The 18,677-nt window shown below is 43.0% G+C and overlaps 1 protein-coding gene across 3 annotated transcripts in view; it reads right to left on the minus strand.

Annotated features, from left to right (window-relative positions):
- Window positions 1-1,895: 1,895 nt before the first annotated feature.
- The window catches only part of fam13a (family with sequence similarity 13 member A), a 49,866-nt gene continuing 33,084 nt past the window's right edge, over window positions 1,896-18,677 (minus strand). For 2 of the 3 annotated variants that reach the window (XM_082536812.1, XM_082536811.1), the window contains exons 13-23: window positions 10,977-11,136; window positions 6,911-7,124; window positions 6,695-6,836; window positions 6,343-6,424; window positions 5,983-6,188; window positions 5,707-5,790; window positions 5,307-5,402; window positions 4,596-4,679; window positions 3,757-3,953; window positions 3,119-3,220; window positions 1,896-3,005 (exon numbers count right to left, since the gene is read on the minus strand). In XM_082536812.1, coding sequence (XP_082392938.1) covers window positions 2,882-3,005; window positions 3,119-3,220; window positions 3,757-3,953; window positions 4,596-4,679; window positions 5,307-5,402; window positions 5,707-5,790; window positions 5,983-6,188; window positions 6,343-6,424; window positions 6,695-6,836; window positions 6,911-7,124; window positions 10,977-11,136 — 1,491 coding nt within the window. In that variant the 3' untranslated portion in view covers window positions 1,896-2,881. The remainder of the gene's footprint in view (window positions 3,006-3,118; window positions 3,221-3,756; window positions 3,954-4,595; window positions 4,680-5,306; window positions 5,403-5,706; window positions 5,791-5,982; window positions 6,189-6,342; window positions 6,425-6,694; window positions 6,837-6,910; window positions 7,125-10,976; window positions 11,137-18,677) is intronic. The other variant, XM_082536813.1, reaches the window with a different exon arrangement.

Here is an 18,677-nt window from a genome sequence, read left to right on the forward strand (position 1 = left end):
GCCATCGCAGACTGTGTCCATGTGGTGTGTAGTTACGGTGTAGGCTGCAGGGTTGCAAATTTACAAATATAAATCCCCTGTAAGTGTGGATGACAAAAACTGTCATTTTTGTGTTTATGAAACTTTTCTCCCAGCCTTATTCACGCTTCTTTTCCCCCCTAACAAACACTCTCATGGCTTCTATAAAATGATGACTTAGACCTCAGAGGGTTAAACAAACTTTGGTCATTTTTAATCATCAGAGCGGCTCTCAGTTGGATTTATTCACCGTGTGACGGAGCCAAACTAGCCGTGTTTTTGCTAGGCCAAGCAAACCGATTCCTCTGTAATGACATTTGAACCGATCTGCTAAGAAGCAAATAAAAACATGTCCCAAAATGTCACATAAACCTAAATATACAAACATTAGAGTTAATAATTGTTATTTGTCTGGTCTCCAAGTGGAGATGAATATTTTAAGAGTGTGGGCAGATGACTTAGTAAAAAGTCTGCATATAATAGCCATTTGATGATAAACTGTACCCATCATATTATTCCAAAAGTTGCCCTGATGATGTATAAATATTCCTGCAGTGACACCTCGCAGTACAAGATAACATTTAATTAGGTTGTGTATTAGCGTGACGTGCGTGGAATCGTCTCGCATATATATAATATATATTTTATATACATTTCATACACGACAGTGGTGTTAATGTGACTTTGGGCAGTAAAATGACTCGATGTGTTCTGACTAACACGTCCTCTCAGCAATAACAACCTGAAGCAGCCCACTTCTGTACTCACAGCTCTGGGCCAAACATATAAAGGTCTCAAATGCTGGCAGTTCATCTTATTGCTTAGTTCTATACTGCATGTGTACACATACACACACACACATACACACACACACACACACACACACATATTCAATCAATATTTGTCTGATTAAGGCTCCTGCAGAGTTTAGTCCTATGCAAAGGTTTGTGAAGCCCTTGACTTTTTTGCACCTTTAAATGTGCTAGAGAATACGTTTTTTTTGTTGTTTTTGTTTTTTTTTAAATCATTATTTGACTGAAATTTACTCAAAGCTCTCTGTTCCAGCCAAGGTTTTCAATAAAATACGGTATAAAAGCAAGACTTCTGTGTGGCCTGTGATTGCATTTGAGCTTCCTCATTAAATTGCTTGAATTCATGAACCTATGACCAGATGGACCAGATGTGATGCCTCTGATTCATAGAGTTGTTTTTTAGTGTTTATCTGAGCACCTGCTGTTAAGGTTAGGGTTCTTGTTTCAGTATAGTTTATTTTTAATTGATATTTTATGAGGGGCATATGTCAGAGGTGAGATTTTAGGTGTTACAAGAAAAAAAAAAAGTTTTTGAAAGCAGTTCACTCCCATTCTTCCAAACGTTCAGTGAACATGCTTCATCAGCCGAGATGTTTGAGATCAACATTTGAGATCAACTGACTGACCTTGAAGGAGAGGTCAAAGGTCACATGACATTTTAAATCCTTACATGGTATAAAGCTTTTTGTCAATTTTAAACCAATAAATCATTAAGTTAAACTGAAGACCTTGATGGGTGAAAGACAAATTTTATTATACCACATATAATCTTTTATATGTACATTCATATTTAAACAATTTTATTTATTTAATTTGGTGCTGTAGTTTTTTTTATACACGCTTTTAATCCCTGTTTTATTTCCTTTTATTACTTTCCTTCCCGCCATCGCACAGTGCTCTAGGGAGGTCCTTACCTTCCTGTATAAAGCGCCTTGAGGCAGCTGATGTTGTGATTTGCTGCTATATAAATGAACCGACTGATCTCAGATCTGTCTGTAAAGTCCTTCGACTGGATGAGTGAACATTCGCAACTTCACAAAGAAAAAACACAGAGCCCAAAAAACCTTCAGTAAAAATATGATTTCATTCACATTATATACAAAATACAATTTATGTACTAAAATGTACACACTCAGTTCATTAAGCCCGGCCAGTGTTTACATTCAGTGAAAACAAATTCACACTGATTACCATCCAGAAAATTGGAGAGAAAAAAAGGGATAAAGTACTCGCTCACAGAAATGTAAACATATACGATAATCCATATTTACAAACAAACAAACTACAGCGAGGACCAGAGGACGAGGCTTCGTCGACCACGCCCGCGCTCGCCTCAGAACTGGCCTTGTCAGTGTTAATCGGTGTGAGCAAACACAGCAGTGATTTAAAGGGGACGATAGCTTATTTAACATCAAGTAAATGAGGGGAAAGCAGGTTAAGGCGTACAAAAACGCAGCAAGTGTCAGTGGTCATCTTGAAACTGGGTGATTTCCAGGAGATGAAAGATTTTGGCTCACTGTGTGCGCTCTGAGCTGCTGTCTTTGGGCCCCAGTGAAAGAGGAAACCACTTCTTTCAAACGATAAAACTTTTACAGAAGAGGATTTAATGCTGTGGAAAGTGAAACTTCGGTACTGTCAGCATGATCGAGTAACATCTCCTTTAGAAAAATACACGCGATCCTTAAAAAGCAGCGACAATTTTATAGCTAATGACCGAATTATCAAGTGTTTTGGGTTCTTTTTGGTTTTTTTAAGACTTCTACGGCTGTGCATGAGACAAACATTCAAAATAAATTATCAGCAATACAAGTGTGATTCAGTTTAGTTTGTGCGTATGTTGCTTCGTCCGGAGTGACGTCCCCTCCTCGAGGTGAGGTGACGACAACGTTTTTCCAGGCGCAGCATTTGACGGAGGGAAACCCTCGAGCTCGACGGAGCGCGTCAACAGCATCCAACAGCGAGGAAAACATGACTGTTTCTAGCAAGGTGAGATGTGTTGACTGTGACACTGGAGACACAGCACCAGTCCTCTTATTGAGTCTTTGCTTTATTCAGATGAATTTAGTGGAGTCTCTTTTGCTGATGAGCACTTCGAGCAGCCGCAGTTTGGCTTTGACGTGCTTGTATTCGTTGTACTCCACAGCCAGTGGGGAGCGGTCCTCCTTCTGAACGTTCCTGCAGGAACAAGGCGGCAATCGTTACGACGCTGCGAGAAAAAAACCTTCGTGTCGAGGTTTCTCATTATGCAGTTCCAAATATTTGACATTGACAAACTCTTTTTTTCTTACCTTCCGTTTTGTCTAAAAAACTGGTCCTCAAACTCTTTCAAGTTCTTGCGAATCCTCTTCTTCTCCTCTCTCGTCTCTTGGAGCTGCTCTACAAGTTCCTGCCTGTGGGGTGAGGAGAAATGTTTTTTAAATGTCTCACATTAAAATATACACAGACTTCCAGCATTTACAAAAAAAAACCCCAAAAATCAACAACTTTGGCTCGGTTTTTGTTTTTTTTTGTATTACACAGGTCACACAGGTGGGAGGCAACTTGTCTCCAAACAAATTAAGTCTGTCTTGGACTGACTGCAACTGCTCTGCAACACAATGGCGAAAGTTTGTAAACAACCGCTGGCTGATAAACACTTTGCTATTAATTTGAATGGGTGTGCGCTGAGTGTAATGTTTCTTTGCAACATGGGACTTGATTTAATTCGTTGCCAGATGGTTGTATCCTGGTTATATTCCTATATAAAGGCAAGGTTACTGGGCAACTCTGTTTAGAGGAATTTCTAAATTTGTGCTCTGGTTGGATTTCTGTGTATGTAGACAGTGATAGATCTGCAATTTTTGCTGAGTTATCAGGATTAATCCTCTCAAACAGACCCAAATCTGTCACAAACTGACAGTAAAACGAGCGTTTTGCGAGTACTTACATAGTAGCTGAGTGCAGGTTGGACAGCCTCGTGTCCATCGTGTTCTTGGACGGGGAAAGTTCGTCCACGGGTGAAATGAAACCATCCACTTCCTCATCCGCGTGCTCCAGGAAGCTGAACACGCCGATGTCGGGTCGCACGGTCACGGTGAACTGGGTCTTGGAGTCTCCGTCATCCTCCGAGCCGTCCTCTTCCTCCTACAAAGAGAGTGAGGGAGGCTTTAGTCTCAACGGGCTGCAAGGGAGGGGGCAGAGGGTCTCATCGTGCGGTGAGCGCTGCTGCAGCAGGTGGCCTCCTGGGCTCAAATACTGCAGGGCGTGAGGATCGTGCAGTGTTAGTGGACAGAGGTTAGAAATCACCGCGATGGTCGTCATTTGGAATCATTTGTTTTTATGAATGGAGTTAATCAGGCCACCTTTATTCAACTAAAACTGTTCAATTAATACAAAAAAAAAAAAAAAAAAAAGGTGTCCACAGAGTGCCTGCAAACAGTGCTGGAAAAATAATGATAACAATGATACATTTTTAATATACTGTATGCACATATTTGCTGTTTAGGAAAAATAAACCAGTATTCCAGCCTTGTTTTAGGCACTTAAATCACAACAAGCTTTAACCCATTTTATATCCACTTACATCATTACATCAATCACAGAGTGATTCATAGATCAGCAACTACTGATTCAACACTTCTACAGTTGCCCAATCAACAGGCAGCAATCAGGCTCATTAGAGGGCAAATGATAGTAAATATAAAGGGGGAGGAGGGGTGGGAGTTTAGCAGGTGAGGAAGAGGGAGCCGGTTCACTGATTATTAAGCAGCAGCAATGGCTCTTCACCTTGATATCATCGAAGAAGAGTGCGGTTTCACCCTCGATAATGGGCTGTAGGAGGGGACCTCTGCGCTTGCTGGAGGGAGAGCCCTGTGGTGACGGTCGAGAAGGAGGAGTTAACCACGCTGAGACGCTAACTCTGACCTTTTTTCTTTCTTTTACAGTACTTCACACTTTTCTGTCAGGTTTAAGCACATTTAACGGCTTTTGTTTGAGCTCCTCTGTCTGCTCCTCTGCGTCTCCATGTCAGGAACAATATGGCAGCAGGCTCAGCCTGCGTGGTGCGGATTAGATGCAGTGCATTATATAATGCACATAATGCAGATCATGTCTTACATCATAAAGATGTTCAGTAAATAACTTTACTGAGAGCTTTACACTTAGTCCATAAGCAGATTTATTTTCCTACATTTCTGAAATATAAATATGTAAAAATACATTTTAAGAACTTGCTGTGTTTATTTTCCGTTTATTTAACTTGGCTGTGTTGTTTTGCACTTCCTGAGCCTCTTCAACACTCTGCTGTCACTTCCTGTGACCTCAGCCTGTAACCTCTGACCTTGCTTTACGAGTGCACTGAAAGCTGCTTCATGGCTGCTGTCCGTTCCCAGCAGCAGGTGCTAAAGCCGGCATGAGCTGGGATTAAGTGTCTGTGCATGTTTTGAGAGTGTGGCTTTAAACCCGGCAGCTAAAGGGAGGCTGGGATGTGATACTTACTATGACAGGAATGGTGGAGGCTCTACACAGGATCTGCTTCACCAGGCGATATCTGTCGTACACTGGCTTCATGATTTGCCTCTCGCTCTTCGTCATCTGCTCCAGGTGGGGAGAACAAAGATACACTGTTAGCACAGTTTTAGCAAATTTCTGTCATCCTCTCTACCTGCACGCTAACTAGCTACTTTGCTAACATAAAACAAAATTACAGCAAAACCATTTTTCTTCACTATAAGATCTCTGCAGGGCGTGATATGTAACTGTACTGACAGGAATAAAAATTACGGCATCTGGATTTGGTCCAGACAAACTGATATGGGTTCAGCTTTATTTGCAAAACTGGGCAAATTTTTGCATTTAAAATGTCTAAAATAAAACAAACACATGGAGGGAGGCTTACCGGTCGGCCGTGGATACTCTCGTAGTAGAGAAGAGCTTTCTGCAGGGCGACTTTCTCTGCGGCGATCTGCTCCCGTGTCATATCCTGTTAGCAGGAGACAGGAAGTGAGTCACTCGCCTTTTAAAAGTGACAAGAGTTCAGTCCGTGTTGCTCGCAGCAAAACTTATTTGTCTCTGTGTGATAATAAATTCAGAGTGTGCAGTCTGCTTTAAACATGTAAAGTCTTTTGGCTTTTAATGTCGTCTGTGTGAGCGTGCGACATAGCCGCGGATTTACCTTGATGTCCTCGGGGCGGTTCACCTCGTCCCTCTTCTCCTGCAGCTTCTTCTGAATTCCTTCCAGGGTGCTTTCCACCGGTGGCTTCGACGCCTTCTCCTGCTGAGGTTTCTTCTCCAGCTGCGAGCCGAAGCTTTTGGGCAGCGTGTTGCTGCGCTGGCGGGGCTGAGGCGTCAGGTCCTCCTCAGACTTCATCAGCTTGTGTTCTGGTGAAGAAGACGGGAACCAGAGCTTTTCAGTAAGTTGTGTAGAAAGGCGGGACGAGTTCGGAAGTGATCCAATCAGGAGCAAGTTAGATGCCTGAATCATGACTAAAACTAGATCAAATTAACTGTCAGAATGTGTGCGCCTGTGTGTTACCTTTTAGCTCTTTGCGAAGCCTAGCCAGTTCATTCATCCACCGCAGCACTTCTGGGTTTGCAGCTTTGTCACTGTGGGAAGGCTGCGTGGAGGAAAAGAAGAAAAAAAAACAGATGATCAGCTGCTCTTTCAAAATAAAATACCTACAATTACTGTTCGCATGAGGATAACAGTGTAAATCTGAAGTAGGGCTCTGCCTTGCTAAACAACAAGGCAGAGCCCTACTTGGTGTAATGATGCACCTCTGACAGTCAATATTCTTGTTTATGTTTCACAGAAACATCATTACAGTCTGACTTTAAGGCGCGGGGCTTTATTAACAATGACGAATGAACCGGTCGTTACTACCTACCCTGTATTTTCGCTCCTCTTCATACTTCTCCTCAAACCTGTGGATCTTTTTCTTCAGTACATGAATCCTCTTTGTGAGCTGGGCGGAGGTCAGCTCCTCTCTTTCATCATCACAGGAGCCAAGCGATGAACTCCGCCTGCGACTGTTGAGATAAATGATGCTGTTACAGCTCCCAGTTCCTTCCTTCCAGCTCTGCAAAAGCACACGTCAGCTTACCTGATGAACGAGTGAGCGTTAGGTGGCGATGGAGGCACTTCCGTGTCATCCAGGTACTGCTGGGAGTGTCCGTAGGCGTAAAACCGAGGGGAGACCATTGGGTCGCTGGACTCCTCCAGGAGCTGGCGGATCAGACGCCCCCCACAGTGAGGGGACAGCCTGGCCTCCTCGCGGTCCATGCTCTCCCTCTGCAGCGAGTACGCCGGGGTTGGTTCTGAGTGACACAAAAACAAAAATGTCAAGATTTTCATCGCACTTTCATAATTCTGCACACGCAAGACATAAGAGAATGTGAAAAAACAGCAGATTAGTCAGCACATCGGCACATTTATGCATGGAAAGTCCTTAACGTTGGGACAATATGATGCTGGAAAACCAGCCGCATTGAGAAAAGCCTTCTTAAATCCGTTAGCTCTGCCAACCAAAACAGGCACCGCCATCAACTTATCTCTACTTTAAAAATCAAGAAGACATTTAACTGGAGAAATATACTGCCAAAAAAACACTTTACAGGTGTGATGTTGTGCAAGATAATATATAAAAGCACTAAAACATCCGATGTGAGTTCATGGGCACTGTTATCAGAACACATTCAGCTGCTCTTTGGTGGCTAGCACGCTACCGAATGTCACATTTCACATATTTTCCTGTTGGGTTATATATGTATATTTTGTGAAGTCAGAGCAAATATAGGAGGTCAAAATGTGAAAGTGTCCTGGGAAAGCCAAACAGCATGCACGGCTCGTTTTCTAAAATCAGCCCCGGTTCTCATCCTGAAGACGCCAGACAGCGACTTCTCTCCCTGCTAACATCATCTCGGAGCCTCTCTGGCTCGGTGGAAGGTTCTGGATGTGCTGTGGGAAAAAAATAAATAAAAAGAATTTCCTCTGGGGCTCAGCAGTCACAGATGTTGCTCTGAAACTGTGGGTAAGACACACCCACTCTGCCTCTCTCTCTCTTTATTCATCCCTTGGTTACAGAGTCTCCACTCTGGCAATAATTATGCTTGGTGAAAATAGCCGTGCAGATACCCCTGACAATCGCCGGGCTATTAATAAAGCCCGGCACTCTGTGGGATAATGTCAGGGCGTGACCCCTGATGAGAGGTACAGTGATGAGCTTGTGTTTTAGTTTCCACTCGGCACGTCGACAGGGGAACGGCGCATCTGTCCGAGCACGTGTGCGTTAGAGAGAGCGACAGAGCAGACCGAGGATGATCTGATTGTTTAAAAGTTAAACTAGGAGCTCTCTACGAAATGTCTCAAAACATAAAAGTCAGCAGGAACTCTGATGTAGATTTCATGGAACAGGAGACACCCATAAAATCAGGTGTCGGGTGATGAAAAACATGCGGGGGAGACGTTACACCGAGAAAACAGATAAAAGGGAGTAAAAACAAGCGCTGAAGGAAACCAACTGTCAGTGTAAACATTCAAGGTGTCAGTATGCAACCAGGAAAATATGCACGCCCTGTCCAACACCGCACATGCATATTTTTCTTAGCTGGGGTGGGTTAAGGTGTATGAGAAATGATTTAGCTCAAATTCCAGCTCGGGAGTCCCGGGGGGTCCTCCTTCACTTCCAGGTACGTGCAGTTCATCGAGTAGCAGGGCTCTCGCTTGTTAGAGCTCTCTCACAGCAAACAAACCCTCAGTCAGACTGAAGGTCTTCCTTTGAGGCCTATTATCAAGCTTAGTGCAGTGTAGCCGGCCAGTAAGGCTTCACGGCATTTGAAATTAATCCTTTAAATCAACTGCTCGCTGATGGCTGAGGATTAACTGGACTAATGAAACAAAAAAATACGCCGGTGTGCCATTTCACTAAAGGTCGTGTGTGCGTGCGTGTGCGCAGGCGTGCCACCCTTTGCCACAATGTTCCCGATCACTCAAGCATGTTGCCATGCAGCGGTAAAAGTCAGACAGACAGACTTTCCTTTCTTTCACTCTGGCATCTCACTCGCAGAAAAGGCCAGTCAGCACTGACAGTGATGTTAGTGGGAGACTTACCATCGCAACAACTTGGATAGAAAATGCTTTTGAAATCAAGGAAAGGGGAGTTACAAAACGGAGAATCTAGAGGAACAAAAGAGGGAAATGGGGGGGATGGAGAAGGAGAAGAGGACAAGATGAAGGAAGAAAAACAAAGAAAGAGAAGTAAGAAATAAGCCAAAGAACTAGCAGGCATCCTTCCTGCTGAATTAGTTACTGGAAATTAAACTAACACACAGACACATAAACTTTAATGAACTCGTGGGACATGTGAGATCCATAACTCTGTCTCCCGCTGTCTGAAAAAAAATCGGCCACTGTTGTTTCCACCACCGCTGGCACACAGGCGGGGGACACCAAATATCAGGTCATGCTAGAACTTTACTGGGACAAAGGTCTCCAACTCCTGCCTGAAGCCCTCATTCACCCACATGGCCATTTGGCCCGCAGTATGCCTTCTGTACAGTATGCAGCAATTCCTCACTGGGACTCTGTGCTGATGAATAATCTTGCCAACTACACGGAAATACAGTTCAGCTTTGCACAATACTTGCACACACCATGACCATCGCTGCTTGTTCTCATGTGAAGCAGCCTGTCACAGCCAATCATGCAGGCGCCCTGTTTCCACGAGCTTAGTTATGTATTCAGGACACAATGTACAGAACACAGGGGAGGTGGGGGGAGTTTAAGGAAGAGGAAGAAATTGGCAAGATGCAAAGGATGGTATACAAATGAGTAAAACCGCCACGTGGACTGAATAAAGAACTGTAACTCACTGCGGTGTGCCTCACTAGAACACAAATTACATTTTAACTACAAGCATGTAAACACACCGTCTACCAGGCTGGGCAAAATCGCTCAAACCATGACTTCAAACAACCTAAACAGCATAATATCTCAGACACAACACTTCACTATGAGACAACAACAAATCTAAAGCTTGCTGGTGTTTTCCCTCTATGAGGTCCGGCCGCTAGAGAGCTCCACCAAACACGCAATTGCCCACTAATGCTCCAAACACGCGGCTGCTGAAACTGACAGGCTGCTTGCATGGAACAGTTTTGATTCTTGCTTCAAACAGGAAGCAGCAGCGGTGGCGGAGGCAGTGAGAGTCAAAGCCAATCGCCGCAGCGGAAAGATGTCAACACAACATGCAGAAACATGTCCTTCCAGTGTGCGAATGAACACGTTGGCCATCATTCCAGAGTACAGTTCAGCAAAAGCCTTGGCTTTCACCAATCAACACAGAACCCTCCACCCTTGCAATACTCTGACAACACAATCGAAAGTGCGCACAGCGCAGTCACGGCACAAACAAACACATTAATAACAAGCTCGAGAGAGGTCTGACGGCTGAAGGAAGGCTCTTTTTGCAAATTCTCTTAACAGTAATGCCACTTGATAAGCCAGGATCAATAAATTAGGATCCCGCGTACAGCTGACATCTCAGGCACGTGCAGAGACGTCAACATTTAAATGGAGCACGAACTTTAACAGTTCAGCCATGATCAATAAACTCTCCAAACCTAACCTAAATTTGTGCAGCCAGCTGATTGGTATGCTGTTATCGCCATCCATGCCGACCCTTTAATGATTGATTTGTGAGTGAAAACAACAGCAGTGGTCATCTGTTGCTAAGCCTGCACACAGGCTTTCCACATAGGTGATAGATTCTGCTAGAACCTCACTGTTTACTCTTTAAATAAAACCACAGATCGAGTATTTGCTGCACTTTCATATTTTCCTCATGGGAGATGAAGGCAGTACTGCAATCCTTCTAACCAAGCAAACAAACACATCTCTGGTGTCTCTCCTGCAGAAATAGTTAGCCTAGGGAACCTAGAGGATCTTTAACAATTAAATTCTGCAGGGAAAGCAGAAGCAGCATGCTTCAGGAGGAGGAGCAGATGAGGCAGCAGAAGGTGTGCAGCTGCGACCCAAACACCCAACCTGGGGTGGAGGATCCTGAACCTGCTGTCTGGACATGTGTGTCCTTTTGTCCAGACAAACTGTAAATGGGCTAAAAGCAAAGGAAAGAAACATCTAAGCAACAGCCAGGTGGTCTCCAGGCTCACCTCCCCAGTTGTTGTCCTCAGTCAGTGCTGTCAGATCCAACCGGGGCACGTCCTCACAGCTTGTCTTCTCGCAGTCTGAGTCCGGGCCGCGCACCTCTCCGCCGACCCTACCCGCGTCACAAGTGACCGGCGACTCCTGGATCTTCATCGTCTTCAACGTCTGCACAACCATGAGAGAAAAGAAACGAGCGCTCAACAACAACAGGCTGCCTGTGAACACACTCTTTAAGTTGAGTCACACACTCCCTCAGACTAGCCCTGCCCTAATGTAGGGGGCTGCTCCCTGGCTGCGATTGGCTCCCCTAGTTGGTCAAAACATCCTCCCATCTGTCTTTAGCCGACTGCTAGAGAGCAGGAGCGGCTTCGCTCCGCCTTCTCCTTCATCCACAGGATTCTCCTCACCCCTCCCGCTCTTCTTTTCCCCCTCTCTCTTCTCTCCACGGTAGATTTCCCTGCTTTTTCTCTGGCTTGACATGCATATATTCCCCACCCGCCCAGCTCTGGACTTGTTTGTTTAACAGCAGCAAGAGCAGAAGGGAGGGGTGTGCTGGAGACACACAGAGAGACAGAGGAACAGAGAGCGAGGGAGGAGGGGCGTGAAGCAAGAACAAGAATAAGCACAAATCGTGAGCCAGCACACGTAGACTGACTGAGTGAATTTTTTTGCCCCCCCTCCCTGCATCTCTCTCTCTCTCTCTGCAGACAAAAAATCAGATGAAGCAAAAGAACTTCATGTAATCCACTTCCTGCTTTTTTTTAGTCCACATTTTTACCCATCAGCCTCTCCCTCTTTTTCCTATTTTTAGATTTGAGACTATCCAAAAATTCCACTTTGCTTATCCGAGATCAGAGCTGTTCCGTCAACCTTGGGCCATACTGTAAATAATTTAGTTGAAAAGACTCGCACTTGGCAGCTCATGCATTTTCATCAACATATCAGTTAAATCTGTCCAGGCGTGGGACCAAACTATTTTTAGGGAAAACAAATCAGGACTCACAGCTACTAGACGGCTTAGAGGAAAGAGCTGCACTGTAAAGTAGCTTTGTTTTGTTTTTTGGTTAATGATAGTTGTTGTTGATGATAATGACAGATTACTGTAGAAAAGAATAATCGGTCTCAGGTATGTGCATATGTATCCTCGTGGCTTTAGCGGAGGGCGCAGGGCCCAAAACAGCTCTGATGTCATGTGAACCACAGAGGATATGACCAGGATCTAATGGTGCCTAGAGAGAACGTGCAGACTGTGACGGACAAACAGAAGAAACTTCCCCCTCGACGCGCTTACCGTCACTGCTCTCAAATCAATGTACTCACAAAGTACACACACACTCACAAACCACGCAGCATCAGTTTATCTAAGAATGAATGCCTCACATACACCCCCACTCATACACACAAGCCTTTAAAGCGCAGTGCACCATACTACAGCACATCATCCGACATGTTCTCAGTATTTCTTTACATTGTCGGACAAAGGCACTTTTGTTTGCCCCTTTGCAGCATCTGGCACATGCGTGACATGCCCAAGTATTTGTGAATATTTATTGGCTCCAGTCTTATCAGACGCTTTCACAGAGTCCCACAAACGGTCAGATCCACTGTGGTCTTTGAGTAAAACAACCTTCTCCTTGAATTGATGTTTGTTTAGCTTGTATGAAGCCAGTCCTGTCTACTCTTGTTTCTTTAGTGGGCGAGTCTTCTTCATAGCTGAATAACAGGTAAACTGTTCATATTCAGAAGGAACAATTAATAACTCTGAAACGTGACCGTCATTATTTCATTTACAAAAGGCATTTTTTGAAGCAGGACTTGTATTCTAGGAAAAACATTAATACGGAATAGCCACACCCACCCTATGAGCTCTGCAAATTAGTCCCAGTGGATGTGTTTACAACAATCCCTGTGGTCATAAAAACAACAACATGAGAGTGGTTACATCTAATCCGACGATCTCCTTTTTTGCAACTCTTAAATTAAGGTGAGACCTAAATAAGACCTTTTATACATTTAATTAAATCCAACTGGGACACAAAATTGTGAAAATACAAACAATGACTGTGTAGTTTTTCTTATCTGACCCCAAAGGAGCCAGAACGCCTTCAGCACGTCACCCTTTTTCTCCTCACACCCTTTTATATGTAAATGACGTTTCAGAGTCATAAACCTTCTGCTCGCTTTCAATGCCTGATTAGCTCATCCTACTTGTTCTGGTACATTTGATTAGCTGACAGTAAAAGTACTCACAGAAATTCTGCTGTAAGGAAAACAAGTTGCGACATGTTCATTCAAACTAATTTAATACAATCACGAATTAATTTTAACCGGCTTGACTTAAAAGACTAGTCAGCTGTTTGGCAGGCAGCCAGTGCTCTAAGAAAGCTCTGTTCAAGCTTACTGTATGTATCATTTATAGTTGGCAGCAAATTGAGCATTACATGCTACCATTATCACTTTCCCCATACAAGTGTACTGTTTCGTGATAACAGAAACATCTTTCTTTAAGTACCCTCAAACACTTATTTTGAAAAGAAACTTTAACTAGACTAAAAAACAAAAACAAAAAACAAATAAAACTTGTTAGGGAAATAAGGGTTTGCTTCAGCTAGTTACCATGAGTAGCTAGTTTTCTTAACAGATGAAATGACTCGTGACTGTGACTGTTGAGAAACTGGCTTGAACCAGCCGGCACCAGGCGGGTCAACTTGTTTTCCTTACTGGTTCGTGATAAGCCTGATTACCCATGATCAACACTTCCAAGTGCATCAAGAACAATTCACTGAATGGTTGATAAGCAAATTAAATCACATCCGTGGATTGCTGGCTTGTTTAGAGAACAAAGAACCCTCCTCAAAAGTAATTTAACCAAGACAATCCTTTTTTTGTAGTTTTTAGTAGCAGTGAGTATTGATTACTTCTATACTTGTCCCTTGTTAGTTACTGTGCTTTATGTTCTTTTTCTAAAGTGTTACCAGTGTGGCAGATGGCCATCAGACAAATGAAGTGTGCACTTATCATGTAATGTGATGAGAAGCAGAAACAGCGCCGGTTCTGTTTTCTCAGAACAACTAATCAAACTGATAAAAGAGAGATGCTGTCATTTACTTCACATTTACTTGACACCTATTTAGCACAGTGATTATTATTATTAATATTTATTACTATATTATTTATTGTTTTATTGCTTTATTATTTTGATTACACACACACACACACACACACACACACACACACACACACACACACACACACACACACACACACACACACACAGTATATTGTTGCCCAGAACAGCCACTCTCATGATTAAAGCATGATGAGAGGTGCAGCTGGTGCTAAGGAGGGGTGAAACTGACAGTGCTATGGCGTGGGCTGTGGGTGTGTTAGTGGGGTTTAATGGATGAGAAGGATATTTTCAATAAAGATTAAACTGTGTTTCAATGGCTAACACACACACACACACACACACACACACACACACACACACACACACACACACTTAATGCAGCGGTTCTCAGATATTTTGGCATGCCACACATTGGAAGGCAAAAATTTGAGGCCCCCACACTCGACAGGTTTATTTTTTCTAACTGTCATCTGACTGTTACATGTCCGCGGTCACTCTGCATCCCACCAGGAGAACTATTGATTCCGCTGGTTTGATGCTATTGGAATATTCACAAATACCATGCACTCCTCTGTGTTTGTATCCTCTGCGTCTGCAAGTGATGTCGAGAGAAACTCGCTGACAACTAAAAGGCTAAATCCTTTCAGTATGTATAGGCCAACATGTACAACGTGCAGAACAGTATGCACTACTGTGTTTGGCACACAGTTACTGTAATGGCATTGTCACAATCATCTTATAAGCGAATCCGGCTTCACCTGTGCACATGAGCTGGTGAAAAACACTGCGACTTTCACTTCCCACTATCAGTTTTCTTTTGCTGCTGGCACAAAATGTTTTGAAGAACTGCCAGCTAACAGGGACTCGAGCTGCATCGACACACAAACTTATGGGGACAAACAAAACACCAGCACACTAAGCTTAACAGTGCAGTGGTTAGGAATTTAAAAAATGATTGACCAGCAGTTGTGAAACAGAGGAAGTGAAATTCTTTTACTATAGCGCCTAACATCTGCCTCAGTTACTGGAATAATATAATGATTATACTGAAAGTTATACATTTATATCAGTGGAATAAATACAAATTGTTGGATTTTAGAAGATGGTGACTGGCTCCCTAATATTTCTCCCAGGTAAGCACGACAAGCTGAGCTATACTGCACAACTTTTAGAAACTTTTGAGGTCAGCATGTAGATGGGGTCAACCGTGTTTGTGTGGTGCTCAAGTGGCAACCCGGGCATTAACCACCAGCTGAGAGGATGCCGCACCAGCCTCCAGGGTTCAGCGCCATGCCGGCTCCAGATGGCCGCTCTGTGGCACAAGTGCGTTGGTGATGGCAGAGCCGGGGCCCGAGCTGCGACGAAGATCCATCTGTGCTGCTCAGAAAAATAGCCACGATATTGGTTCAGCACTCCTGACGACATGAGTCATGCTAATCATGTCATGAGTGTGCTAGTCTAGATTAGAATCGGAGACGAGCAGATGGAGAAGGTGGCTTGTTTCCTTATGCTCACACCCACGGCGCCACTAAACTTAAAATCTGTACTCGGTGTTTCAAAGAGCAGAAAGAATAAGGATTTGTTTGTGTCAGAATATTGATTGGGGGGGAATCCCCTTTCACGGAAAGGCTAAAAATCTCCTTTTGTTTAAGGTGACATTTTCTGTGGAACGGTTCAGGAGTTTCAGTTCAGCAAAAGCCCGTGAGTGCTGCAGCCAAAAAAAACACTGATGAGAAATCACACTGGTCAAAACAAAAGCCAGTGGTTTTCACGATTTTTGTGTTGTTGTTGTTTTTTTTAAGTGATTTTTAAATTTCAGACACAGGCCACAGTCGTGTAGTTGTGTATCGCTCTGTATCGGTCTATTGATGGGCTGGGAACCTGTTTAAGGTGTACCCTGCCGCCTCGTGACCCTAAGCTGGATAAGCAGTTAAAAAAAATAATGAATGGATGAAGCTTTGCTAAGCCCCTCCTTAGGACGCCCACAGCTTGCAGAACAAGAGGAAATATTGTTACACTGTGCCTATGGAGATGACAGATAACAGTAGATATCCTCGTAAAATAGAGGAGGGTGTCTTATTTTCTTTTTTAAGTTAAAAATACAAACGTAGTCATGTTAGATATTTATTAAACAAAGCTGAATCTACTGATTCAGGTCAAATCAGAGTGTGTGGTGACCTTCCAAAGTGTTGCCAGATCAACTCGGGACCTTTGGGGGTGTCCTTTAGTGTTTGTGGTGTTTCAGGTCATGCGGGTTGTGGGGTGAGTTTAGAGATCAGGTCAATGCCTTGGGCTTTGTGTTTGAGGGATTTTCCTGTTGGGGGAGGTTGCAGTTAACATGAGGAGTGCGCATGGTCTGCAGGAATGTTTGGGAGGGGTGGTATGTGTGAAAGCAGCATCTACATCAATGCTAGGCCTCAGGGCTTCCCAGCAGAACACCGAATTATCACTGTTATTCCCCTGGTTTTAATCCAGAGGCATATATCGCTCCTCTTGTACATGACCTTTCTCAGACGTTTCATCGTTTGGTAACTTTCCTCTCTTTTGTTTGACCTTCTCTGTTTTTTGGACTCTGCCTTTGGTTTGCTCACTTTTTTTTGCCAGCCTGCTTACTCTTGTCCCTTGTATAACAACAACCTGCTCAACAACATTGCTTTCAGATGAACTAGTAGAGCCTCTGTGTGCCTGAGCATCTGCGTTTCTGGTTATCATCAGATCTTTTATCAGCAAACTCCTTGAACTATTAAAACCACACACATTCAAACTGTAATTAGCTAAGTGGCATAATTTTGCAACTGTTTATTTATTTATTTTTTAATGGGTTTTGCTCTGATGAGCTCATCTTGTTTTTGCTTTTAATTTCATTGGACTGCTTATATCATGCTCGACAAACCTAAATATGTGATAAAGGCCACTTGATCACTGAATGTGATACCTGACGTGGGCTTACTGTTGTCAGTCTGTGTCAGGGGGAGTGTGCAAAGCTACTTTTCATGCTGGTCACCTACACTTGTCAGTAAAGATGCACAAAGATTAGCAGCTCCTGCATGCTGATGCTTTAGCAGTGCAGTGTGTATCAGCTAATCATCTTAGCTTAGCACGCTATCCCGTTTAGCACTTAACCACACAATATGCAAAGGCCATGAAGATTCTTGGGTACGCATCAATTTTGGCCTGATGATGTTCACTGCAAGAAACAAAGTCTATACTGAATTAAAACGTAACTGAGAAATTTCACTTAAAACCACAAATCTGAACTTCCCAGCAACTGCAGAAGTCAAATAGTCCAGAACATGCTGCTTTATAACACCTTACAGACATCTGGGAGCTGGCGCCTGGCATGCAGTTCAGTGACTCTTGACCTAAAGAGCTGGCAGTCACAGAGACAGCTGTGCCCACCAACGGAGACAGATACTTACAGTCATCTAACCGTCCAATCACAGTGGTGCCAGTTATCATGCATTCACCGTATGTGTGTCAAGGGACTCTGTGTCATCTGTGCTGTTGCGCAAGGAGGATTCATGGAGGCTCAAAAAATAAAAACAGTCTGCACTTATCGAATTCTGCTCACTGAGTGCGAGTGTGTAAACGCAACAAAGCTATTTTAAATGAGACGAAACGGTGCGGCTCAACTTTACATCAGCAAAAGTCACTTAAGAGCCAACTGTGAAGTCGTACTCAAGAGTCTGCAGAGATCAGGTTACTACAAGTCTGAGCCACAAGCACCGCACACCGTGACCTTGCTGTGACTTTCAGGGCTTTCACACACTACCTGAATGCTGAGTATACTAAAGTAATTTTTTTTACAATCAGACCATTAAATAAACTATTAAAATAATTAATTACTTATTTAACATATAAAATGTCACAGTTGAAAAGCTCCAATTTGAATATATTTACTTGTTTAAAAACTGAACTGACAATAAATAAGTTGCCAAAGTTGTAAAGCTCATTAATCAAAGGCCCATTAACTAACTGAAGTAGCCTTCTCTCTTATCTTTCTCTCTCAATGTGAGTTTTGAGACAAAAATACTTTTTCCTCCTCACATAAAAAAGAAGACAAACAAATGTCAGAAAACAAAAAGTGCTGGACTAACTTCACCTCATTAAAATACTGTAAAAATCAAGTAATTCCACAATTTATTACCCAATCCTGAAAACCCACCCTTAGATATTCTATGATGTAGTTAATATATGTAGCAGTAAACTCCAAAACTCAATAAATAAATTCTTTTTTTTATTCACAGTTACTGAAACGCCTGCTGCATTCAGCTACTACAAAGCAAACCTGCTGCTTAATTTAGAATCAAGCAATGATCTCATACAATCAATATTTTTATATTGTTAAAACTGAGTGTGAGCTAATTGTGTTTATAAAAAAAAAACATAGAATATAAACACACAAATGATCAGAATACATTTTTTTAAACTGCCGTATTTAAAATGTTTATAAATAAAGTGGCCAACAAACATAGAACTGGTGTATGACTATCATCAAAACATTTCTGTTTTGAGGTTTTTTCTTTATTTTCAACTTAATATTTTCTCTTTGTTTGTTGAAACACAGCTGTTGCTA

Source organism: Aulonocara stuartgranti, assembly GCF_965226115.1.
Source record: "Aulonocara stuartgranti genome assembly, chromosome: 6".
Lineage (NCBI taxonomy): Eukaryota > Metazoa > Chordata > Actinopteri > Cichliformes > Cichlidae > Aulonocara > Aulonocara stuartgranti.